We start from the raw sequence: 27,512 nt of genomic DNA on the forward strand, positions 1-27,512 counted from the left end.
CCTGGAGGGCACTTTGCAACACCTAGCCTCCCTTGATACAGAGACCATGCTCTAGTTACAGAATCGGGACATTGAGCTCTGATGTCCGCCTACGAAAAGAAGGAATTTCTCCTGCCCAGAGCTTGCTTGAGATTTCAACTTGTGTGCCTGAGAGAGTTAACAAGGAGGGAAAATATACTGGCTCCACAGGATGGAGAAGGAAATAAAGTTAACAAAGACCAAAGACTATAAAAGTGACACAGGATATGTCTACACTTCAAAATATAAATAAATAAAACCACCTGTGGCAGAGTCTCAGAGCTGAAGTCAACTCACTCGGTCTCGTGGGGCTCATACTATGGGGCAAAAATAGCCTTGTAGACTTTCCTGCTCAGGCTGGAGCCTGGGCTCTGACACCCTCCCTCCTCGCCTGGTTTCGGAGACCAGGCTCCAGCCCTCGCAGGAACATCTACACTGCTATTTTTAGCTCCATAGCAAAAGCCCCACGAGCCCATCAGCTAACGGGCTCTGAGACCATAGGTTCTGGAACTAGGGATGCTGCTGCACCCCCTGGCTTGAAGTGGTTTCCACCATATACAGGGTTTACAGTTTGGTTCAATGGCTCTCAGCACCCCCACTATACAAATTGTTCCAGCATCTGTCTGAAACTCGCAGCCGCAGGTTTGTTTTTGCAGGGTAGACGTACCCACAGAGAGAGAGAGGTGCAGTCTGAACAGATGACTGGAAACTAGAAATTCCTGATTACTAATGCTGGCTGTGACAGTGTCCTCTCGTGCCCTTGGTCAAATCATTCATGACCTAAAGTCAATGGGTGCAATCTGGACCTCAATCCATGCCGTAATTGTCCTCTCTGTAAAATGGGAATATAATATTACATCCCTACCTCCCAGCACTATTAGGATTAATTAATGTGTGCAAAGTACTATGTAAGTATTACCTCCTACTGAAATATTTTATAAGAATGAGAATGTAAAAAATAAGCTTTAAAGTCATTTTCAGCGAGTGGTGATTTGGAGGATTGCAGGCAAAGGGCCAGATCCTCAGCTGGTGCACATAGGCATGATGATTTCAGTGGATCTATGCAGATTTACATCAGTTGGGACTCTTACTCAGAGCTGGGAGTCAGGAATTCCTCAGCTGTAATCTAGCTGTGCCACTGAGCCTTTGTGGGGGTCGGGCAAATCGCCTAATCTCTCCCTGCCTCAATTTGCTCATCTTCTAAAAAGAGGCTCATAATACTTACTGCCCTGGTACCAGTGTTGTGGGAATTCACGGGACAGTGGGGTCCTGATCTCGGTTGGTCGCTAGGCCTCACCACAATTAACACAATTAATAATGTTTGTGAGGTGGTTTGAACATATATAATTTGCTATATTTAAAGGGTATTTAATTAAGGGCAAAGGTGAGAGGGAAAGAGGAAGAAAATGAGCCTCGATGATGCCGTAGGCCACTTCCCTCTCCGATTTCCAGGCATGCCACGACTGACTTGTTCACAGCTATTTTGGACCATCTGCTTGTGAGTTAATCCCTCATTTTCACACAGTGTAGCTCTGGCCTTCTGCCCACGGGCCCCTGGAACGCCGGGCTCGCTGCTGCTTTTCATCCTCGCTCTGTTTAACCAACAGTTACTGTGGTGAGGCAAACATGAAAACCCGAGCCTCTGCCCCCACGTAAACTCAGTCACTTCCCTTTGCACGGAGCCCAGCCAGCTTGCTGAGCCCGGACACGGTGCAGCCCAGTGCGTGTCCGCAGGGAAGGGAGGAGGCTTCCCCACGCCGGAGGTGGGGCCTGAGCGCCGGCTGAAGCGGCGGTCTCTGCAGCTGGTCCTGCCAGTGCTGCCGCTGACAGGGACCCCGGAGAGGCAGCTGCCGCCGCCGCCGCCCGCATCTAACTGCCCGGCGTCACTCGCTTCTGTCTCCGCCGCCTCTTGCGGCTCGTGCTGCCGCCGCGCTCCCGATAGCTCCTGCAGCGGCTCTGGGGAGCCGGAGGCCGGGGGTGGAGGCTTCGTGAGGATTAAAGGAGCGCGCAGAAGCCCAGCCCGGCAAGCGCGTCCCGAAGCGCCGCTGCGCTGTTGCAAGTTGACTCCACGCGGATGGACTGACCCAGCCTTGACTTCGGGGCTTCGTGGTTTAACCTCTTCCCAGCCTCTCTTTTCTTTCTGCCTGCCGCTCCCTCCTGTATTGTGGAGAGCCCCATAACATTAACAGGGGTGTGCCAGTCACAGGCTGGGGGGCTGTTTAAGGAAGATTAACTCTTTCCTTTTCTTGTGTGCGTGCAAAGCCTGACTTCCCCTTTTCTGTTATTCCCTCACTGCATTTTAATTGCACATTTTGCCTGTTTTTGCCCCCGCCCCCCCGCACGCCCTTCTTATTCCCCTGGATTTGCACATTTTCCTCTCCCCAATTAAAAAGGTGTCACAGGTGATGATGGTTTTTCTGTTGCGAGTTTTGCTCCTGCTGGCGCTAAGTTCTAGCCGGACCTTTGCAGAGCCCTTTGTGGCCAATGGCAAATGTCCAGCTCGTTGCAATGTCTCCAAGTGCCCGAGCCCCAGCTGCCCAAGCGGCTATGTCCCCGATCGTTGCAACTGCTGCCTTATCTGTGCTGCGGGAGAAGGTGATTCCTGTGGCCGCAAGGAAGACCCGCCATGCGGGGACAGCCTGGATTGCAAGCACCCCGTGGGCAAGCGTTTCGGCAAAGGGGTATGCCAGTGCAAGCTCAGCTACCAGGTGTGCGGCAGCGATGGCAGGACCTATGACAATGTGTGTCAGCTGAAGGCGGTGAGCCGTAAGGCTTTGCAACAGGGGTTGCCAGCTGTCATCCAGATCCAGAAAGGCGCCTGTGAATCGGGTAAGACCGTGCAGGGCACCGCCACCCCCATCATTACCACTGGTAACATTGAGCTGCTGCACTTTCAGCAGGGCCATCTTGGGTGCTGGGGACTGCTTAACGTGCTCCACCCAGGAGATAGGATGCAATGGGTGGGGGAAGGGAGGCGTTTTGTGGGTGAACATGAACCCCTTAGCTGTTGTGCACATCACACGTCAGTTTCCAAGTTAATGAAACATTTAAATTTCAAGTGATCTTGGAGGATGGGATGGCTCAGGGGACTGGAATGAGATACAGAGCTGTTGTCAGTTAGACTCCTTACTCAATTTGGCAACCAAAGAAGATCTAAGCTGTTTGTGAAATAAGCCAGGGTGTTCAGGCCTTGTCCATATCAGATCAATCACATTCACTAATGGGCACTGTGGTCTTGTGGTTAGAGCCCTGGATTCAGGAGTACTGTGTTCTAATCCTGGCTCTGCTATTGATCTGCTGTATGACCTTGGGTAACTCACTCTCTGTGCTTCAGTTTACACCAGTTTAAAATGGAATAATGAAACTTACATTCCTTTGTAAAGGTACTTTGAGATCTTTGAATGAAAAGTGATATAAAGGAATGAGCATAACATTTTATTAGCAGTAAGAAAGCAGCAATAGAAAAGCCACGACTGCATGGTCAGCATTATCCTTTCAGCCTTAAAAGTGGTCCTTCCAAGTCAAAATCAGGGCACTGAAATCTTACAGTCTGGGGCATTTCACAATGCCTACATTTACACAGTGAAATGTTTTGACCTGCCATACATCGATTAAAAAAGCACATGTGATATCTGATGTATAAGGCAGAGCAAGAAGAGACATAACAATAACCAGCCCAGCAGGTGCAAGCTAAAGTATCACTTATATTTTGTTTTACTGTAACAATGTACTGTAGTCCATCATCCATACAGTACTCCCCACATATCAGAGTGCTTTTGTGTATTTTGAAATGGCAAAGATACCAGGATGCTATTGTCTGTTCAACTTGTACACTAAATCATTTGAATGTTTTAGAGTGCAATTTGGTATTACCGTTTTTGTCTGACCTAGGATATTGTACTATTCCCAGCTCACGTCCAACTGGATTTACTAACTTCAAAAGACTTTGGTGATCAGTTGTTGATTTTTAGGTATTAAAATGAACGACTTTTCTGAAAGTGTCGATTTGACTTATTTTTCCAAAAGTTCACAAATTTTCTAGTAAATTATTTAATGGCTGATTTTTACATTGTTTCCATCAACATCCCCGAAAACAACAGTGGATAGGTGTTCTGGCATTTTAAGTGACACATCAATGCTTCAGTAAAGTCAGATGAAATATATTAGCAAGGGTTGTAAAAACCATAAGAACTATGGGCAAACAATTCATTGGAAGGGATGTAGGTAGGGAAAGGGGACTTGTCTATTGTTAGACTCTTATAGCACTTTTCATCTGTGGCTCTCAAACTGCTTGAGAAAGGAGCTAAATATTGTTATCCCCATTTTATAGATGGGGAAACTGCAACAGAGAGGTGCAGTGATTTGTCCTAGGTTATCTAGTAGGCCCCAGTCCACTGTACTTTCTACTGAGCCAGTTTGCCTCCCTAAAATTTTGAAGTTGTAACGTTCTCTTATCTAGACATCTCAACGTATAAAACCATTAACTCTGACACTTCCAATACTTAGTTTGAACTCATTCATTCAGAACATTTAGAATGTTTAACCATAAAAATTAGTATTTGATATTGTACCTAGGGACTTAAGGAATGTTTTGTTTTTAGTTTCAGAGTAGCAGCCATGTTAGTCTGTATTTGGAAAAAGAAAAGGAGTACTTGTGGCACCTTAGAGACTAACAAATCTATTTGAGCATAAGCTTTCGTGAGCTACAGCTAACTTCATCGGATGTACTCAGTGGAAAATACAGTGGGGAGATTTATATACATAGAGAACATGAAACAATGGGTGTTACCATACACACTGTAATGAGAGTGATCACTTAAGGTGAGCTATTAACAGCAGGAGAGCGGGGGGAGGAGGTTGGGGGGGAAAGCCTTTTGTAGTGATAATCAAGGTGGGCCATTTCCAGCAGTTGACAAGAACCTCTGAGAAACAGTGCGGGGGGGGGGGGGGGAATAAACATGGGGAAATAGTTTACTTTGTGTAATGACCCATCCACTCCCAATCTCTATTCAAGCCTAAATTAATTGTATCCAGATTGCATATTAATTCCAATTCAGCAGTCTCTCCTTGGAGTCTGTTTTTGAAGTTTTTTTGTTGAAGAATTGCAACTTTTAGGTCTGTAATTGAGTGACCACAGAGATTGAAGTGTTCTCCAACTGGTTTTTGAATGTTAAAATTCTTGACGTCTGATTTGTGTCCATTTATTCTTTTACATAGAGACTGTCCAGTTTGACCAATGTACATGGCAGAGGGGCATTGCTGGCACATGATGGCATATATCACATTGGTAGATGTGCAGGTGAACGAGCCTCTGATAGTGTGGCTGATGTGATTAGGCCCTATGGTGGTGTCCCCTGAATAGATATGTGGACGCAGTTGGCAACGGGCTTTGTTGCAAGGATAGGTTCCTGGGTTAGTGGTTCTGTTGTGTGGTGTGTGGTTGTTGGTGAGTATTTGCTTCAGGTTGCGGGGCTGTCTGTAAGCAAGGACTGGCCTGTCCCCCAAGATCTCTGAGACTGATGGGTAGTCCTTCAGGATAGGTTATAGATCCTTGATGATGCGTTGGAGAGGTTTTAGTTGGGGGCTGAAGGTGATGGCTAGTGGCGTTCTGTTATTTTCTTTGTTGGGCCTTTCCTGTAGTAGGTGACTTCTGGGTACTGTCCTGGCTCTGTCAATCTGTTTCTTCACATCAGCAGGTGGGTATTGTAGTTGTAAGAATGCTTGATAGAGATCTTGTAGGTGTGTGCCTCTGTCTGAGGGGTTGGAGCAAATGCAGCTGTATCTTACAGCTTGGCTGTAGACAATGGACCGTGTGATGTGGTCTGGATGAAAGCTGGAGGCATGGATATAGGCATAGTGGTCAGTAGGCTTCCGGTATAGGGTGGTGTTTATGTGACCATCGCTTATTAGCACCATAGTGTTCAGGAAGTGGATCTCTTGTGTGGACTGGTCCAGGCTGAGGTTGATGGTGGGATGGAAATTGTTGAAATCATGGTGGAATTCCTCAAGGGCTTCTTTTCCATGGGTCCAGATGATGAAGATGTCATCAATGTAGCGCAAGTAGAGTAGGGGCATTAGGGGACGAGAGCTGAGGAAGCGTTGTTCTAAGTGAGTCATAAAAATGTTGGCATACTGTGGGGCCATGAGGGTACTCATAGCAGTGCCGCTGATTTGAAGGTATACATTGTCCCCAAATGTGAAATAGTTATAGGTGAGGACAAAGTCACAAAGTTCAGCCACCAGGTTTGCCATGACATTATCGGGGATATCGATCCATTGTCTATAGCCAAGCTCTATGATACAACCGCATTTGCTCCAAACCCTCAGACAGAGACAAACACCTACAAGATCTCTATCAAGCATTCTTACAACTACAATACCCACCCGCTGAAGTGAAGAAACAGATTGACAGAGCCAGAAGAGTACCCAGAAGTCACCTACTACAGGAAAGGCCCAACAAAGAAAATAACAGAACGCCACTAGCCATCACCTTCAGCCCCCAACTAAAACCTCTCCAACGCATCATCAGGGATCTATAACCTATCCTGAAGGACGACCCATCAGTCTCAGAGATCTTGGGGGACAGGCCAGTCCTTGCTTACAGACAGCCCCGCAACCTGAAGCAAATACTCACCAACAACGACACACCACACAACAGAACCTCTAACCCAGGAACCTATCCTTGCAACAAAGCCCGTTGCCAACTGTGTTCACATATCTGTTCAGGGGACACCACCATAGGGCCTAATCACAACAGCCACACTATCAGAGGCTTGTTCATCTGCACATCTACCAATGTGATATATGCCATCATGTGCCAGCAATGCCCCTCTGCCATGTACATTGGTCAAACTGGACAATCTCTACGTAAAAGAATAAATGGACACAAATCAGACATCAAGAATTATAACATTCAAAAAATCAGTTGGAGAACACTTCAATCTCTGTGATCATTTGAATAAAAACCTAAAAGTTGCAATTCTTCAACAAAAAAACTTCAAAAACAGACTCCAAGGAGAGACTGCTGAATTGGAATTAATTTGCAAACTGGATACAATTAACTTAGGCTTGAATAGAGACTGGGAGTGGATGGGTCATTACACAAAGTAAACTATTTCCCCATGTTTATTTCCCCCCCCCCCCCCCGCACTGTTCCTCAGATGTTCTTGTCAACTGCTGGAAATGGCCCACCTTGATTATCACTGCAAAAGGTCGTTTCCCCCCCCCCCCCCCCCGGCTCTCATACTGTTAATAGCTCACCTTAAGTGATCACTCTCATTGCAGTGTGTATGGTAAAACCCATTGTTTCATGTTCTCTATGTATATAAATCTCCCCACTGTATTTTCCACTGAATGCATCTGATGAAGTGAGCTGTAGCTCAGGAAAGCTTATGCTCAAATAAATTTGTTAGTCTCTAAGGTGCGACAAGTACTCCTTTTCTTTTTGTTTCTAGTGCATGTGGCATTTCTTCCTGGCATCCTCCTGTGTTCACTGTAATAACTTAGGAATTTGGAGCAGTGGGGTAGAGGTTACATTTTTTTTCCAAGTAACTGTTTTTGTGTTCCCGTTATTTGGCAATTTGTTTCTGACCTGGGAAAACGTCAACTCCAATGTAACATCTGGTTTAGAGTGAAGTTCTGATTTTTTTTTTTTTTAAATTCTACAGCTGTGCTGACTGAAGCTCAAAGTGACCAAGTGTTTCGCCCAAGGTCAGATAGAATCAATGGATGAGCCAGGCGTAGAACTCAGTTATGGTTCTTTTAAAAACAGTAACATGCTATGGCTGTCATAAAATATTTTAAAAGACAGTAACTGTTCAAAGTTAAAGTCATGTTTCTACATTTTCTCTGTTTGTGCAGGGAATCTGGCTGCAGATTGCTCAGAATTTGGAGACACTGACATACTTATAAAGTTGATCCAATTTCACTCCACCAGTTGTATATAAAATAATATCCAGACTAACGATAGCTTTACCAAGTGGTTTAGGTTATACCTTACAGAGTATACCATGAGGAGTAACCTTGGAACTTCTGCTGCTTTGCTTGTCAGCAGTTTGACATATGTATGCAAAGTTAGGTAGTCACTATAGTTAGCTAAGATAGGGAGATGCAACACTGGCTGTACTTTCTAATGACATACATCTGTGATAAGTGTGGTTGGATAAAAATAGGGCTGGTGGAAGACAGAGGGAGGAAGAATACATGTCAAAAACAAAGGCCCAGAATGACTGAGTGGGTGAAGAGTGCTCATTTTTCTGATCACCTCTGCTCCTTTAGAACGTTCTTTGGTTGAGAAAGGAGCATGAAGGACCGCACAGACTCCTATACCTGGGCATGCCGAATCCAAAGAACTGAGTATCATAGATCATTTGTATATACAAACACAGCTATAAGCACCAGATCATGCTGTCACTATTGTTACTGTATAATGGCTTGAGCCTCCAAACATGAACAGCCTTACTCAGGTGAGTAGCCCAAGTGACCATGGGACTACTTGCAGAACTTGGGCTCAGGCCATAATGAGCAAGTAATTTGTTACTGATTTAATACAGTGCAAATTCATTTCTTTTCTTAGCAAATCAGCATTTTGCTACAGCTCTTAGTTTTTAAATGAATGTCTTCTATTGTGTTTTCTATCCCAAATATACAAAGACAAGCCATCCAAAAATTAAAGAGGCTAGGACTTTTCAGCTTGGAAAAGAGAAGACTAAGGGGGGATATGATAGAGGTATATAAAATTGTGAGTGGTGTGGAGAAAGTGAATAAGGAAAAGTTATTTACTTGTTTCCATAATATAAGAACTAAGGGCCATGAAATGAAATTAATGAGCAGCAGGTTTAAAACAAATAAAAGTAAATTCTTCTTCACACAGTGCACAGTCAACCTGTGGAACTCCTTGCCTGAGGAGGTTGTGAAGGCTAGGACTATAACAGGATTTAAAAGAGAACTAGATAAATTCATGGAGGTTAATTCATTAATGGCTATTAGCCAAGATGGGTAAGGAATGGTGTCCCTAGCCTCTATTTGTCAGAGGGTGGAGATGGATGGCAGGAGAGAGAGATCACTTGATCATTACCTGTTAGGTTCACTCCCTCTGGGGCACCTGGCATTGGCCACTGTTGGCAGACAGGATACTGGGCTGACCCAGTGTGGCCATTCTTATGTTCTTATGTTTTCCTCATTGTTTTAATAGCAGCTTAAACCTGCCTGGAAAATAAATGCTTTGCAATCAAAGATGCAAACCCTTACCTTCCATTAAAGTAAACATAATTAAGTTGTAATTATATTACTTATGCTCCCAATAAAGTCAATCAAAGTATTCAAATGACTAAAGAATTGAAAGATCAGGCTCAAATTTTGCAGGTGTATCACATATGTTTTGTATTTCTCTTGCTGATTTCTTAACTATTAAAGATATTTGCATGCAACAGGTTCTTTAGAGCGCCTTAGAATTCATGTGCTGTTAATAAAGTATCCCCTGCATGAAATCATAATTCTCTGCAACATCAGAGGTGGTTTCTGTGTGAACAACCCTGATATATATGTAAATTTATATATAAATAGATTTCTATGATCTGGAGAACAGTAGAAAGGAACAGGTGAAGTCTTGGAAATCTTCTCGTCATATAAATACATTTAGCAATAAAAATCCAGGTACGAAAATCAGAAAAAATAACTAATACACTGTGCAAGTAGAATTACTATTCCTAAATCTGTTATATTTCAGAATAGTGTATGTGCTCAGTATACTGCATATCCATGCACACACATATTTATCATATATATTTAATTATAATATGTAATATTTCAAAAGTTACTTATGGGGGTAAGTAGCTCTTCAGGGGCTTGATCTAAAGACTATTGAAGTTGATGGAAAGAGTCCCTTTGACTTCAGTCAGCTATGGATCAGGCTCTATGGCATTAATCCTGCAAAGATTTATGCACAGAGGAACTTTATGCCATGAACAGTCCTGCTGAAGTCAAAGACTACACATGGCATGAAGTTAACCGTGTGATTCAGTCTTTGCAGGATCAGACCCTAAAAGATGAGTTGACCACAATGTTTAAATTCTTGAAAAGAGAATCAGAAAATATGTGACTACAAATCTATCCAGCACAGCTCTGCCTGCGACATTGAGGTTTACCAACTGTTTGTACATGTGAGTAATCTTGAGGCTACAACTTGGTATATAATTACTTTAAATTTTTGAGGAATAAGGCTAAGTGAGAGAAATACTGGAGTCTTTTATTTGTATTGCTGTCATAAGAGCCCCCAAGAAGCCTATGACTGTATATTTTAGTTAGGGCAGCCCATTGCAAGGTATCAACTGGAAACACAAACTCTAAGTCTAGGCCACTTTTTTTTTTTTTTTTGGACTGGTTTTGTTTAGTCTGGGACTGTTTTAAAACATTTTGCTTTGAGCTCTTGTGGGTGAGAAGGGAAAATATTATTTAGTGACCAAAAGGACATTTAGAATTTGATATTTTCTTGTTCTGGTACAGAACATCTAAGAGGAAAGGGACATTTTGATGATTTTATTGCTTGCGAAAAAAGATCAGGCAGAAAGGCAAAGTGAAGCTCTCTCCTTCTGAATCTAGCTAGGCAGCAAACTGTCCTCAACTGGAAGGTATCTTTCAATCCATCTCCATCCTGCCTTTGTTACCTCAGCTAAAGACTGAGAAAGCCCATTTCAGTGTTTGTTATAAGAACATAAGAATGGCCATATTGGGTCAGACTAATGGTTCACATAGCCCAGTAGTCTTTTGACACTGGCTGGTGCCAGATGTTTCAGAGGGAATGAACAGAACAGGGAAACTACTGAGTGATTGATCCCCTGTTTTCCAATCCCAGCTTTTGGCAGTCAGAGGTTTAGGGACACCCAGAACATGGGGTTGTGTCCCTGACATCTCAGCTAATAGCCATTGCTGGACCTATCCTCCATGAACGTATTTAATTCTTTTTTTGAACCTACTTATACTCCTGGCCTTCACAACATGCTCTGGCAAGGAGTTCCACAGGTTGGCTGTGTGTTGTGTGTAGAAGTACTTCCTTGTGTTTGTTTTAAACCTGCTCCCTATTTATTTCATTGGGTGACTCCTGGTTCTTGTGTTATGTGAAGCGGTAAATTACACTTCCTTATTCACTTTTCTCCACACCACTCATCATTTTAAAGACTTCTATTGTATCACCCCTTAGTCGTCTCTTTTCTAAGATGAACAATCCAAGTGTTTTTAATCTCTCCTCATATGGATGCTGTTCCATACCCCAAATCATCTTTGTTGCCCTCCTCTGTACTTTTTCCAATTCTTTTCTAATATACCTTTTTTGAGATGGGTCGACCAGAACTGCATGCAGTATTCAAGATGTGGGTGTACCATGACTTTATTTAGTGGCATTATGATAGTTGCTGTTCATCATGCCGTTTTCATCTGTGCATGTTAGACATCCATTATAATAATATGTTGCCTGAAACATGACATAGTCTTATATTGACCAAGACTTTATGGTCAATGCACAGCTATGCAACTTAATCTTAATTCATCAGAAAAGCTGCTGGGGTTCCTATGGTTCCAGCAGATGTTTCTGTTTTTTAAGCAGACACATAATCTTTTTATTTCTTTTTCATTTCTTTCCATGAGCAAATCCAAGCACAACAGGGACAATGCTTTCCTCCAGTGATCACTTCTGTCAGTTTGCAGTCCTCCATAAGCCTTAATAATACAGCTAAACACACAAATCTCTTCAATTTTAGACTTTAAATAAATTCTGAACCTGAATTTAAGAAAAAATGTGAAGACCACTGTGACGGGTTGGATCACAGAAACCCCCTGGTAGCTGCCACCTGATGTGCCAAGACTATTTCTGCTCCTGCTCTCCTGCCCAGTCAGCTTAGTACTTCAGTGTCTTGCCTGGTTTGAGCCAGACCCGCTAGCTTGCTGCAGACCCAGACCCAGGTCTGAACCATGTCCCCTAACAGCTGTAGGCTTAACTGAAAGCAGTTTACAGAAGTCTGCCTCTCTTTAACACTCAGATGCTCAACTCCTAATGGGTTCTACACCCCAAATAAATCCATTTTACCCTGGAAAAAGCTTATACAGGGTAAACTCATAAATTGTTCGCCTTCTATAACACTGATAGAGAGAGATGCACATCTGCCCCCCCCACCCGTATTAATACATATTCTGGATTAATTAATAAGTAAAAAGTGATTTTATTAAATAGAAAAAGTAGGATTTAAATGGTTCTAAGTGGTAACAGACAGAACAAAGTGAATCACCAAGCAAAATAAAATAAAACAGGCAAGTCTAAGTCTAGTACAGTAATAAAAACTGAATACAGGTAAAATCTCACCCTTACAGATGTTTCAATAAGTTTCTTTCACAGACTGAACACCTTTCTAGTCTGGGCACAATCCTTTCCCCTGGTACAGCCTTTGTTCCAGCTCAGGTGGTAGCTAGGGGATTTCGCATGATGGCTGCCCTCTTTGTTCTGTTCCACTCCCTTATATGGCTTTGACACAAGGTGGAAATCCTTTGTCTCTCTGGGTCCCCCCCTCCACCCCAAAATGGAAAAGCACCAGGTTTAAGATGGATTTCAGTACCAGGTGACATGGTCACATTTCCTGTGAGACTCCAAGCCTTCATTCCTCGCAGCCTGACCTACAGCAGCCATCCACAGTCAATTGTCCTGGCTGATGGGCGCCATCAAGGTTCCCAACCACCATTAGTGGCCCATATTTTGCATAATTACAATAGGCCCTCAGAGTTATATTTCATATTTCTAGTTTCAGATACAAGAATCATACATTTATACAAATAGGATGACCACACTCAGTAGATTATAAGCTTTGTAATGATATCTTACAAGAGACCTTTTGAATGAAGCATATTCCAGTTACATTATATTCACACTCATTAGCATATTTTTATAAAATCATATAGAGTGCGTCCCAACCACAAATTCTTACTAAGCACAAAATGTCCTATTTTAATATAATGTATTACCTCCAGAAAGGTAATGAGCCTCATTTTGCTCTCACTCTTACTAATAGGCTAGATCCTCTGCTGGTATAAATTTCCATTGACTTCTCAGGGGGTATGACCATTTACTTTAAAATGAACTAAGTCTATTTATTCTGTATCCTGTACCCTCTTTTTACTCTAGATTTCCCCTTCCTCCATTTTAGACTTAATGGCTATGTCTACACTGCAATTAAACCCCCGCAGCTGGCCCGCGTCAGCCGACTTGGCTCATGGGGCTGGTGCTGCGGAACTGTAAAACTGTGGTGTAGACATTTCGGCATGGGTCTGGAGCCTGGGCTCTGGGACTCTTCCCTCTTGTGGGGTCGCAGAGCTTGGGCTCCCGTCTGAGCCCCAATGTCTACACTGCAATTTTATAGCCCCACAATCTGAGCCCTGTGAGCCCAAGTCAGCTGACACAGGCCATCCGTGGGTGTTTAATTACAGCGTAGAAATACCCAATATCTCACTCCCCATTTCCACTTATTTCTGCCACACACACACACACTCTCTCTCTCTCTCCCCCACTTTATTTTACTGGAGGAAGAGACAAAAGTATAAACTCACCATCAGTTGTCGAAGGCTCACCATCAGTTGTTTGTAACTAATGTTAATAAGTTACATTTTGGAATCTGTCATTCCAGCTGGTCCAGATCAAGCTCTCTCAGTACGTGATCCTGCGTACATGCACTATGTTCCCGGCATCCAAGGCCTGGACGCAGTCTTCTGCTGCTAATTAGTACAAAACACTTCTACAAAGTTATAAATTTTGCTTCTCCAGCCAGTCATAAGGGAGTCACTAGAGTCAGGCTCTGAATCATCCTCATGGCTGGAGTATACTGTCTGCAGCGCTTCTAATATCTGCTGGCCCAGGGAAAGAGGGGGAAAAGTTGTTTCCAGGCTAGGTGGTGCTCATTGGTACAGGACTGGCCCACCTAATTTTGTCAGTCTCCTCTCTGTTTGTGTGACTTTCCCTTTATTACCCCCAGCTTTGTCTTCTTCCCTTCCTCTCCTACCATATGTTCCTTCCTCCTCTTCAGTTTTTCTTTCCCTCCTCCCCTAGATCAGTGGTGTACAAACTTTTCCAGTCATGCCCCCACTTACCATGCACGGAATTTGTCGGAATTTGTCATACCCCTCCCCCCACATTATTTTTAATCTGAAACTGTTGAGTTTTTTGCAAGTTGGCAGAAGGAATGAAAAAATAATTTTTATTACTAAATTTATAAGACCAGCTAAAAGTTATTAGGAAGTAGTAAACACAGAGGATTACAAACTGCAAATGTAGTTTTAAAAAAAAAATTCAAATGAAAACAAATTAACCACTTGTATGGCAATGTGAATAGTGGTATTTGTTAATAGCACTTTTCACAGCAGACTTACTAGCACCCCATCGCCACCCTTACCTCTGCGCTGCTGCTGGCAGCACCACGGCCTTCAGAGCTGGGTGTCTCTGAAGGCCGCACCACCACCAGAAGCAGCACAGAAGCAAGGGTGGCGATGGAGTGCTAGTAAGTCTGCTGTGAAAAGTGAAATTAAAGTGTCTTCATGCCCCCAAAGAGATTAGGCCCTATGATGGTGTCCCCTGAATAGATATGTGGACACAGTTGGCAACAGGCTTTGTTGCAAGGATAGGTTCCTGGGTTAGTGGTTCTGTTGTGTGGTTGCTGGTGAATATTTGCTTCAGGTTGCGGGGCTGTCTGTAGGCAAGGACTGGCCTGTCTCCCAAGATCTGTGAGAGTGATGGATCGTCCTTCAGGATAGGTCGTAGATCCTTGATGATGCACTGGAGAGGTTTTAGTTGGGGGCTGAAGGTGATGGCTAGTGGCGTTCTGTTATTTTTTTTGTTGGGCCTGTCCTGTAGTGGGTAACTTCTGCGTACTCTTCTGGCTCTGTCAATCTGTTTCTTCACTTCAGCAGGTGGGTATTGTAGTTTGTAAGAATGCTTGATAGAGATCTTGTAGGTGTTTGTCTCTGTCTGAGGGGTTGGTGCAAATGCGGTTGTATCATAGAGCTTGGCTATAGACAATGGATCGTGTGATGTGGTCTAGATGAAAGCTGGAGGCATGGAGGTCGGCAAAGTGGTCAGTAGGTTTCCGGTATAGGGTGGTGTTTATGTGACCATCGCTTATTAGCACCGTAGTGTCTAGGAAGTGGATCTCTTGTGTGGACTGGTCCAGGCTGAGGTTGATGGTGGGATGGAAATTGTTGAAATCATGGTGGAATTTCTCAAGGGCTTCTTTTCCATGGGTCCAGATGATGATGTCATCAATGTAGCGCAAGTGGTGTAGGGGCATTAGGGGATGAGAGCTGAGGAAGCGTTGTTCTAAGTCAGCCATAAAAATGTTGGCATACTATGGGGCCATGCGGGTACCATCAATTGCTGGAAGTGGCCCACCTTGATTATCACTACAAAAGGTTTTTTCCCCCCGGCTCTCCTGCTGGTAATAGCTCACCTTACCTGATCACTCTCGTTACATTGTGTATGGTAACATCCATTGTTTCATGTTCCCTGTGTATATAAATCTCCCCACTGTATTTTCCACTGAATGCATCTGATGAAGTGAGCTGTAGCTCACGAAAGCTTATGCTCAAATAAATTTGTTAGTCTCTAAGGTGTCACAAGTACTCCTTTTCTTTTTGCGGATACAGACTAAAACGGCTGCTACTCTGAAACCTCCCCAGTTTGAGCATCACTGCCGTAGATCACACCTGGAAAGCTGCTGCCATCCATAATGCTTCCTTAGTGGTCCAATAGGAGCAGCCATGTGTAACTGATCCATTGTTTGCGAGATTCACTCTGCTGCTGTGGCTGCTTCTGGTGGCTAGGGAAATGCTGCACACAGGATCCTAGGCACAGACACAAAGGGTGAATTGGTGCAGTTCTATTGTTTTAAATGGAGCCATGTTGATTTTCATCAGTAGAGATATGGCCTACAGGGACACATTTATCATTAGATTACTATAGTTTTGTGGCAGTTTACACCAGCTGAGGATCTGGCCATCAGCCTTTCAAAGAACCTATAGGAAGATGTGATAATAGTATTATGTCATGTCAGGGCATGTATTCATAGATTCATAGATACTGAGGTCAGAAGATGACCATTATGATCATCTAGTCTGACCTCCTGCACAACGCAGGCCACAGAATTTCACCCACCCACTCCTGCGAAAAACCTATTACCTATGTCTGAGCTACTGAAGTCCTCAAATCGTGGTTTAAAAACTTCAAGGAGCAGAGAATCCTCCAGCAAGTGACCCGTGCCCCATGCTACAGAGGAAGGCAAAAAACCTCCAGGGCCTCTTCCAATCTGCCCTGGAGGAAAATTCCTTCCCAACCCCAAATATTGAACTTGCATGTAAGTATTTAAACTCTTATAAGTAGATTTCATTAGAACAAAATGAAATGTACTACAGAGTCAAGCAAATTGCCTGTGATTTGAAAGTCAAATGAATCCCATGTAGCAGTACATAAAATAAACAGCAGTATACACTGCTTATAGCTGACTGACCTATGTGATCCCTGTTTGCAGTATCCCCTTCAAACAAGGTACTGGAGCAAGTCTATACGGTCAGTTAGAGAGATTATTCAGAGTGCATGAGAATGAACATAAAAATAAAAGGTTGCATCTAACTCTGCCAAGTCATTCCATCTATTTACACAATCATATAAATTTAGCTTGCTGAATTAAGTGTGGTTTCCACTAAAAAGCAAATCCTGCTCCAACAAAAGAAAAACCACAGCTGATTGTTACTACTATGGGAGTTCTATGGAGAAATGCCCAATTGTCTTTCAGTTGGTTTAATCTGTGAGAGGTTTCTTTCCTTGGAACACTTTGCTGGTATTCGTGTTACAATTGTATCCACTCCATACAAAACTCACCTTGCACTAAAAATCCAAGTCAATTTACCCAAGCCATCAGGAGTGAGCTGAGTTGTAACCTAATGAGGAGTATGTAACCTAATGAGGGCTCCTGGTTCTTGTGTCACAAGACAAAAAGAACAGAAGCTCCTGATCTACCAGCTCTCTACCATTAATTATTTTATCATGTTATCTCTTCTTTGTCTCCTTTCTAAGGTAAACAGTCCCAGCCCACTTAGTCTCTCTTCAAATTAAAGCTTTTCCATGTCCCTCATCTTTTCCGTCACTCTTTTCTGAACTCCCTTTAATTCTGCCCTAGACTTTTTGAGGAGGGGTGACCAGCCCTGCACACAGACATTCAGGCGCGAATGCCACCAATTTATATATTGGCACTATAACAGCTTCCATTTTATTTTCCATCCCCTTCCCTATACATCCTAACATCCTGTTTGTTTTTTTGGCTGCAGGCTGCACAGTGAGTCAAGGCCTTCATTGAGCTGGCAACAGGAGCTCCCTTTCCTGAGTTGTTACAGTTAATTTAAAACCCTGCGAGGTGTATGAATGGTTTCATTTTTTCCTCCAGTGGTGCATTATTTTGCATTTGTCAACAATGAACTTCATTAGCCATTGTGTTGCCCATTCACCTACCTTGTTTAGATCCCCATGATGCCTCCTAGTCTTCTCTTTGGACTTCAGTAAATAACTTGGTGTCATCTGCAAATTTTGATACTTCACTAATCAGCTGCCTTTCCAGTTCATTAACACAAATATTAAACAGCACTAGACCTGATAACTGAGGCACCCCATTTTTCACATTTTGCCAGGATGAAAACTGACCCTTGAGTCCTCTCTTTGTTTCCGGTCTCTTAGACGTTTTTGGTCTACGACAATACTTCGACTCTCACCCCATGACTACTTAGCTTCTTTAGTTCCTTCTAATGAGAGACCTTGTCAAAGGCCTTTTGGAAGTCTAAATAAATTATGTCAACTGGTTCTCCTTTATCCACTAGTTTATTGACACGTTCAAAGACTTCTAATAGATTAGTGAGACATGATGTCCTTTTGCAAAATCCTTACTGGTTAGACCATATCATACCGTGATCTTCCAGTTGTCTTATTATTCTGTTTCTAAAGATTATTTCAATCAATTTATCAGGCACAGATATAAGGCTAACTGGGCTGTAATTCTCTGGATCACCTCTAGAGCTCACCATTAAACTTTGGTGCCCACGATAATCTTTGAACTAAGAACCAGATAGAATATCAAAATATAGGAAAATGTTTTAAATTATTACTGATTCCTTCTCCTATCCCTCTTCCCCCAGCCCCGTGTCTCTCCTTCTTCTTCCTCCTCTGTGTCAGCCTCTCTCTCTATTTTTCCTTTGTTTCTGACTCCCTTCCCCCCAACCTCTTCGTCACCCTACTCTTATTCTTACTCTCCTTCTGGGTCTGTCTCTCTCTCCTTCTTTAAAAGTTAGGTAAGCAGCTGCAGAAAGAAAACAATGCAGATTATGCAGAGAAGTGCTTTATCTGTGCCTCTTGCTTGTTACATTGGCTAGGCTAAGAAAAGTCTAATACATTTCAGTAGTCTCTTCCATTCATATAGCATTTTTTTCCCTGAAACACTACATAAACTGAACATATTATGGAGCCAATTCAACCTTGAGCCTGAGCTGAGCTCCGTGCAGGGACTGAGGAGGAGGCATAAAAGATCAGACCTAAACAGAATGGGCCTTACTTCTGTTCTAACAGTGAGCGAATAGGCTGTGTTCCATTCTCATTCAATCCACATCCTGCAAGAGTCCCTTAGGTACCAGCTGTGATGGAGTAAGTTTTATGATGTGTACTGAGCCCACTAGTTCCTTCCCATAAGACATGGAACTGCAGCCATTGCACCAGATCTGAACTAACCTAGAGATGAAAAGAGCTGTGTTTCATTACAAATCCTCTGAGCAATCCGGTACTCTCAGAGTTTATTTTAAATCACTACGCTGTGTACATATGACAACAATTGGGGTAGCTGAAGATGTAAAAGAAAGCTGCGTTTGATTTTCTGACAGTGTTACAAACAAGATTAACTCTTTATCGGTTTAAGTACAAAGTTTACATTTACCCTGAAATGACTATACTGTGTTCCAGTGGGGAATGCCTTATTGTATTGATTTCTATTACCTGTTTAGACTCCACCATGGTTTTGCTGGGTGGGAAACTAGTCACAATTTTGGTTACAGGTGTGACGTGTGATCTCCTCCTGCTGTTCTGTGAAGAAAATCAGCTCAAACTTTATTCCTATTCTTGTGCATATTCCTGCTGACTTAGATCCTGAACCTCCAATGAGATTCATTCGCGTGGAATGCCATTGAAGTCATTGGTACTCCCCGCCAGCATAAGGCTCTGCATAAACACTTCCCTTTGCAGGACTGGAGTCTTAGTCATTATGGGAGTGTACAATTAAAGTTGTTTACAAACAGCTTCTACTATGCTAGGAAATTTGAGAAATGTACTATTTGCCATTGCAAAACATTTGCAACAGAGTTTATTATAAAAGTGCTGAGAAACAATTGTCCATATCTTTTAAGCTTCCTGTAATTTCTTTGGGGCAAGACTATCTTCTACTATTATGTTTGTACAGTGCTTAGCACAATGGAGCCCCGTTCTCCCTAGACACTCATAATAAACATGATTAATTAAAATGTAGCAGTACAGATGTTTCCAAACTTCAGTGTCAGTAATAATACTGAAAGCCTGGTGGCTGTGGTGTTTATCTCAGAGCTATTCTTCCTTTTATAGAATTTCATATTTTATTCATGTTTCTTTTCATAATACTGTCAAACTTATTACTGAATTATAATAACAGATCATAAGGATTCTGGTAGATCTGCTTTCATTTGATATTTTCACAGTGAGTTCACACATAAGCTTTTGGGGCAAGGACTGTCATTTGCGGTACTTTAGTATAGTGCCTAGCATAGTGGGGTCCTGACTTGGTTAAGATCTCTAGGTGCTAATGCAGTAGAAATTTTAAATAACAATTATGACTAGTTGTGGAAAAAAAAAACCAGCCAGACAAGGCCATCACTACATCTTGTGAGTTCCAGTTAATCTAGGAAGTTCTTAGCCAAATGGCCTTGCCCTTTTCTCAGGACAAAACAAAACACAAGCAATTTTTAAAAGTCTCTTAATGGCTTATATGCCTTTCCCCTGTCTGGCTGGAAAATGTCCCCATGTGAACTATAGACAAATTTATCTCATGTGATTGGTACAAAGGGTATTTTCTTATTAACATACCCAATTTTTCTGCTAGTATAGGTCACCAACAGCCCAACAGCCCAAGATACAAGTTTAACTTCATTGCAGATGTGGTGGAAAAGATTGCACCTGCAGTTGTTCACATTGAACTTTTCCTGAGGTAACTTTTTTTGACTGTGTGTGTGTGTGTGTGTGTGTTCTAACTGCATTGTTTAGAAGCATGCCAACACATGATTGCGCTGCCAGTAGCGGACTAGTGCTCTAGCAGAAGCCTGTAACTGGTAAAGTTTTCTTAGAAACCAGCAATCTCCCGTGGCCAGACAAAGATAAACAAAACCAAAGTCTTGCGGGCGTGTTTTTTCAAATGATATCTCAACCACCCTGGAGCAGGATCTGTCCAGTGTTAATTCAGCTACGCTTGCATGTAGGAAGGAATCCTGGTTTTAAGTGGTAGTGCAAATGGATAATAAATGATACTACTAATAGTACCTCTTAACATCTTCACAGTACTGTACAAACATTAACTATCCTCACAACCTTTGGATTATATGGAATAAAATGAAGCTATCATATTTGTTTTTGAGATTCATTCAATCTTGATTTGGACAGAACGTAAAATATGAACCATTCCAGTGAAAAAAAACGTACACAAAAAGCTAAGCTGGAAAAAGGCTGCTTACAGAGAGAGCCTAAAGAACATCACTATATTTACTTTATCCAAGAGAAGGTTAAGAGGCAAGCTGATCAGGCACTATAAGTACCTAAGTGGGGGGAAAAATATCTGATAGGAGAGGACTCTTGAATCTATTTGACAAAGGCATGATAAGAGCCAATGGATGGAAGCTGAAGCTTGATAAATTCAGATGAGAAGCAAGGTGCATTTTTAACAGGTAAGGTAATGAACCATTGGAACAGTTTACCTAGGGGTCTGGGGGTTTCTCCATCACTTGAAGACTTAAATTAAGTTTGGATGTCTTTCCACAAGATCTGCTGCAGCTCCAAGAGAAGTTACAGGCTTGATGCAGGAATCATTTGGTGAACTTCTATGATCTGTGGTATGCAGGAGGTCCGACTAAATTATGCTGCCTGTAACATCTATGAATCTATTAATAGTTTACAGTGTTCGGTCATTTGCAAAAACTCTAAAACCCAAGACCTGATTGCTCTCTCTGTGTATATATTATAAATCCTTTCTCCTTTCCAGAAAAGAAAACATTTGCCCCCGAGTCCTTGTAAAAACTCAAATCTGATTAACTCCTCATCCCTCAGTGATGTGCGATGTATTAGGCTCTGATTGAGCCCAGGGCTGGCTGCACTTCAGTGTTGCTGTATGTACCATGGGCTTCAAATAATTTCACAGCCTGGACTGCATCTTACCAGGGAGACAGATTCCTGGACCAGCTCCCCTCCCATTTGCTATCACTGGAACCATCTCCATTCCTATTTGCATAAAACACCTGAAGCAATGGCAGCAATTGCTTACCAGGAAGAGTCATACTTAGAAAAATCTTTAATGTATCTGTAACTGTCTTCAGTGCAGTAAGTGTTTCTTCAGTTTTCTAAATCACACCATTTGCTTGTTCTCTTAATTTTGTCTCCCTTTTCTATCTCTTCTTTCCCCTTCTCAACCCCTGCCTTCCCCTGAACAGGCTTTTGTGCCCCCTGCTCCAGTCTCCTATCCATGAGTACCTGCTGCCATTTCCTCCTCTTTTTTGCACAAGCTGCCTTGCTGCCTGGGCCTTTCCCCCTTGTTCCCTGGTTCCCCACTCCTACCAGAGGCGCCAGTCCCACTCTTAGCTCCCTCTGGTGGTGGAAGCTCTTGTTTCCTGCCTTCATTTTCCTCTCACGTAGCAGCAGTGATGAGTGGAGTCAGACGGGCTGATCCTTTCCCTGTATTCCAGCTACCTTTACTGGCATCCAGGCGCCTTCTTTGCAATGAAAACTCAGATACCTGTAAAAGTAGCTGAAAACAAAGGCGCAAAAGGACCATGTGACCTTCCAGCTCTTTGCAAACTGCTAGGAAAGTGCTCCACAATCCCACATTTGAGAATCCCTGGCATGACATTCATTCGAGCTGGTCTAACAATGGATCCACGTTTTTGTGCAAATTTTTTTTTTGTCAACGTTTTAAAATTCAGTATTTTTTTTACCAGATCTAACATCAATGATAAAGTGCTTTGGGATTCTTCAGAGTGACAGATGATCTATATGTATGAGCTGCTACAAACTGTAATAAGCCTTGTTAAATAATAATATTATTATTCCCCACAAGCTGTTTAATGTATGAGATATTGTTGTTTGTTTCTGGTACAGACATCCTCTCTTTGGCCGAAATGTCCCCTTGTCCAGTGGATCTGGGTTTATAATGTCAGACTCGGGTTTAATTGTAACCAATGCCCACGTGGTGTCAAGCAGCAATGCTATATCGGGGCGACAACAGTTAAAAGTGCAGCTGCAGATTGGAGATACCTATGAAGCAACAATCAAAGACATTGACAAGAAGTCTGATATAGCAACAATAAAGATTCATCCTAAAGTAAGTAATCTAAGAGGTTAAACGAATCAGACTGGTAGCCTCAGCTCAGTTGTGTTTTAGGCACAGCCTTGTTTGTTGGAACATATTCTTAAGAATCTCTTTCGAAACATGTGTGGAATTGTTCATTATTAATGTAATGCAAATTTCACAGTGCAAATGAACCTAATATATTTTTAAGAGCAAGTCATCGTGTTCACATTTCTTTGCTCCAATCAGGAATTAACAGCGAGAGAGACTGCAAAATAAGCAAACAGCTTTCCAAGGAATTGTTTATTAGCAGATCTTGTTAATATGATACAGGTCAGATAAAAAAGGGAAAAAGAGAAGGTTCCCATTTCAATGACTAAATATATAGTCAAATCAAAGGCCCAGAACCAGTGATTTCAATGCAGTGCTCTGAGTTATATCACTGAAGATCTGGCTCAAAATGTGGAATATTACTATTCGTGGAGCATCACAGTGATCGTTAACAAAAGTATGGTTCTTCCAGTATTTAGACCAGAAATGGTTCTATCATTGGGCAGAAATTGACCAAATTGCCTCATGGAAACTTATTTTGATTGTTGTCTGGGAATACTATATATCTCATTCACTAGTATTTGCTAGTCAATGTGAAGCCTAATATAAATTGTAGATGAAATGTAAGGAATGGACTGCAGCTGTAGGCCTGGAAAATTTCACGTCTTGTTCATAAATTATTTCACTGTTTCTGGTATGGAAGCACTGATTAAAAGAAAGATGCAGATTCTGCATCTTGGAAAACATAACTGAAGACGTGAGTGTGATTGTGTTTGAAGAAAAAAGTCCTTTTGATGTTGGGAGAGTATGGGGATATCTAAAGTGAACATCCTCTCTCTCAAAAATCATCTGCTTTATTGGGACAGTTTAATACTTGTAGTTAAAGGCTCCATCCTGCATGAGGGTGGGGTGCACAAGAGGGGAACATTGGTCAGAGGGGAAGAGCCAGCCTGCTGAGAGCAGACTATATGATGTGGTTGTACAGAGGGGAACCTGCCATAGTACACAAGAGTCCCCCAGCAGTTACTCATTGCTTACATGCAGCCAGGCTCTCCCACCTTTACTCACACTAGGTGATACCGTACTCCGCAAATAATTCCGTTGATTTCAGTGGTGCTACGTAGGCAGTAAGATACTGCACAATGTAAGTAAGGATGGCAGAATCTGGCTTGTGGTGGGTTGCACATCATGACAAGGGTCATCCCATGGAAAATGCATGAGTTTGTCCCAGAATCCTGTTGGGGCTGATTCTGCCATCTACAATGATTGCAAGGCAGCTCCATGAGGACTGAGCCCTTTTCTTCTGAAGACAGTAGCAGGAAGCAGCGACCTGCAGCGCATTGAGCTGGCCTGAGCTGTGATATCCTGACTTCCGATGGCAGAATTGCTCTTCCGCTGGACATAGGTGGCAGCATATCCTTCTGGTCTGTAGCTAGGGTTTGGGCCTTACATTTCATTTTGAGTAACCAGCCATAAACTGACAGTAATTCTGTTTTCTTCCTGTTTTTATTTTAAAAGAAAAAACTACCCGTATTATTACTGGGCCACTCGGCCGATCTGCGTCCTGGGGAGTTCGTTGTGGCTATTGGGAGCCCTTTTGCCTTGCAGAACACTGTGACAACAGGGATTGTCAGCACTGCTCAGCGAGATGGAAAGGAGCTAGGCCTGAGGGACTCGGATATGGATTACATTCAGACAGATGCCATTATCAACGTAAGTATTGGGTAGGTGAGGAGTTCAGAAAGTCACCAGATTTATAGTCCTGGAACCTTGAAATTCCACTGGTGCTGCAGGGAATAACTGCCCTGTTAGATGAATTCCACTGAATAAAAGGGACTTCCTATAAAATAAATTATGCCCTCTTCATGCATGACAGATAGATTATTCTGTGTCTGTGGGTTAGACTCTGACCTGAGGAAGAGAAGGTGCATAAGATGCCCCACCCTAGCAATAGTCCTGGGAGGTATTATGAATGAGAAGCACCCCTTGAGGTTGCAATCCCCCCACCCCCATTTCTGCCTTATTCCAGGGAGCATATGTGCAATGACATACGGCTGGTATAGATCAGCAGTGAATTATCATGCTCCTGTCTGCACTGGCTTGGCTACTACTGTGCCAAAGCTCCATTTTTTCTCTACCCAGGGAAAGAATAAACGGGTGAGTAGATCTACTTACCTGTATGTGCCCAGTTTTAAGGTTCAGGGATCCCACAGGGACTTAAGGAGAAGTTCTTACTCTTGTTCTGCCGTATAGTCCAAATGAGAATCTAATCCTAAATCACTGTAACAGCCTGAGACTCCAATCAGGATTGAGGCCCCATTGTGTTACGTGCTGACCAGACATATGAGGGGCTACAAGGGATGATGGAAAAAGACTAAATTATGCCCTGAGATACTTGCATGCAACTTCTAGTGAATTTAAGGGGAGATGACAGCTGAAGTCTGCCAAAACTTTAAAACAAAAATATTCTCAGAAATATGTATTCACTATATTCAGACAATGTACTCAGCAGAGTAAATTAATAGTATTTAGCCATTTACATGTGCAAAGCCCTTTGTAAATATTCATTATTTCTCACAACACCCTTTTGAGGTGGTTGTATCAAAGAATCTGGTTTATACACTGGGAAGAGGTTCAGGGTGAAATTTAGCAGCCTAAGTCCCATTAACTTCTAAATCACTGAGGCACTTTAAAGATTTTATTTGAAGGGGCAAACAGCAAGTTGGTGGCAGAGCCAGGATTAGAACAGGATTTTCTTGACTTCATCTCTGCCCCCAAAAGCTTCTGATCCAGTTCCGACACAGGCAGCTTCTGATCCAGTTCAACACATAATACAAGGGCAAAGGTGATATTATAGTAGGCAGGGCTTAAATTCTCATAGAATATTTCCCAGAGCCCCCCACTGCCACCCCCCCAAGCATGCTATGAAAACTCCACGGGGTTTGAAAATATTTACTGGAGCTCTGCTCTGGACAGCTGTGGCTGAATTTAAGCCCGAGAGTAGGGAAGGAAAGAAAAGACAGGAAAAAGCGACATTTTGAGTTGTTCTTCCAACAGACAACATGGGGTATGAAGATGATCTCTGGCCTGGGGAAGCAGTAAGCTTAGTTAACTAACTCATTCCTCCTGAGCATAGGCAGAGTCTGATAGTTGCTCTATTCAAAAGCATTCCTGTTGCTCAGCCAAGACACTTCAGCAAGAATGCGTAGCTGCCTTGTGAGAGGAGAGACCAAAGAGGGAATGGGCAATACTGTAATAAACTGAACTATATTGTATATGTACATATGGGTTTTTTACCATCAAATTATTCTGGCATAGGACAGCAAGTGAAAGGTTCTCTGGTTCTCTGTTATTGTGAAAGCTTTTGCATGATTCAGGGTATTGTATCTGAAAAAGCTGCTTTCATGGCTCAGTTTTCCACAGTCCGAAATAATTCAGATCTGTTACAAATGATTACTTGAAAAAGATATACCATGAAATTAATAAAAATCAAAGTAGATTTATGTTTTATTTTTCTGAGAATAAACAGCGCTTTGCCCAGTGCAATCAACAGGTAAACTCTTAGATGGCTCGTATTGCTATTATTCATCCATTGCTTGTTTATTTTGACTGGTAGGTTGCTGCTCTTGGCTTTTTGATAAACTGGCCCAAAAACTTGGCCCAACTCAAAAACAAATTTGTGCAACCAACAAGTAGATAGGCAAGTGACCTCTACACCTCCCATTTCCTGCAGCTCTCTGCTTTTGGGGATTTTTCCTTGAAAGTCTTCAGATGCTGGGAAAACTCAAAACTGCTTAGTTAAACAGTTGCCACATTTCCCCCCAGAACTAGCTGCATATCTATGATTAGTAAAGCAACCCCTGTGTCTCCTTACCTACCTCACAAGGAGATGCAGTGAGGTTTAATTAATGTTGGCCGCGTTCTTTTTGCTCCTTGGGGAAAGTAGCTGACAGTATCACAACCCAATCTGCTGATTGACAGGTCTAGGTTTTATTAAAAAAATATTGGTTTATTAAATTGTACTGAGATGTAATTTGCTAAACATGGATTAAATGTTTTCCAACTCTTTTGTAACAATACCTGGGAGAATAAAAATATGGTTTTACACTTTAGAGACTTTCTTTAACATTTCCCCTAATATTAACCCCAGTTTAGAACCTGATCCTGCAAAGAAGCAAATATAATCCTAAGGATTCATCACTTGGATTCCTTTGCAGAATCAGGCCCTTTGATTCTCAGTTCTTTATGGTAGGGATTGTGTCCTTCAGTGCAGTGCCTAGCTCACTCTCAGGTGCTAATAAATAACACAATCTGAAGTGCGATTTTCCTTTCCTGCCGTAAAATAACAATTTAACATATTCTGCCATTATATTTACAGTATGGAAACTCAGGAGGACCCCTGGTTAATTTGGTAAGAACGGATTGATTTTTTTTTTCCTTTACAGAACTGGCGTACTTATCTCTTATGTTCTCAGTGAAGATGGAATGTCCAATATATTATACACATACACAAATCTTACATCATTAAAGTGACAGGTCTTCAAGAAAAAATCACTAATGGCTAAATTGTCAGATAATGGCATATAAGTTATGCCTGTGAAAAACATCTATATATGTCCAGTGTGGCTGTAAACTCTCCCTTTGCTAATGCAAATCTGGAAATTGCACGCCTAACTGTATGTGCAGAAAGACATGTATCTGACGTGCGTACAAATGCCCATTTTCTGCTTGGAAAATGGGCAAGTGCACATTTTTTGCACATAGAACTTACACGTGAAGGTCTGAAAATGTGTCCCTAGAAGACAAGTA

The 27,512-nt window shown here is 42.3% G+C and overlaps 1 protein-coding gene across 1 annotated transcript in view; it reads left to right on the plus strand.

Annotated features, from left to right (window-relative positions):
* The first annotated feature begins 1,659 nt into the window (after nt 1-1,659).
* The window catches only part of HTRA3 (HtrA serine peptidase 3), a 41,163-nt gene continuing 15,310 nt past the window's right edge, over nt 1,660-27,512 (plus strand). Inside the window, exons 1-5 of the mRNA XM_048848989.2 lie at nt 1,660-2,847; nt 20,210-20,309; nt 22,463-22,685; nt 24,222-24,416; nt 27,082-27,114. Coding sequence (XP_048704946.2) covers nt 2,424-2,847; nt 20,210-20,309; nt 22,463-22,685; nt 24,222-24,416; nt 27,082-27,114 — 975 coding nt within the window. The 5' untranslated portion in view covers nt 1,660-2,423. The remainder of the gene's footprint in view (nt 2,848-20,209; nt 20,310-22,462; nt 22,686-24,221; nt 24,417-27,081; nt 27,115-27,512) is intronic.

Source organism: Caretta caretta, chromosome 4, assembly GCF_965140235.1.
Source record: "Caretta caretta isolate rCarCar2 chromosome 4, rCarCar1.hap1, whole genome shotgun sequence".
NCBI lineage: Eukaryota > Metazoa > Chordata > Testudines > Cheloniidae > Caretta > Caretta caretta.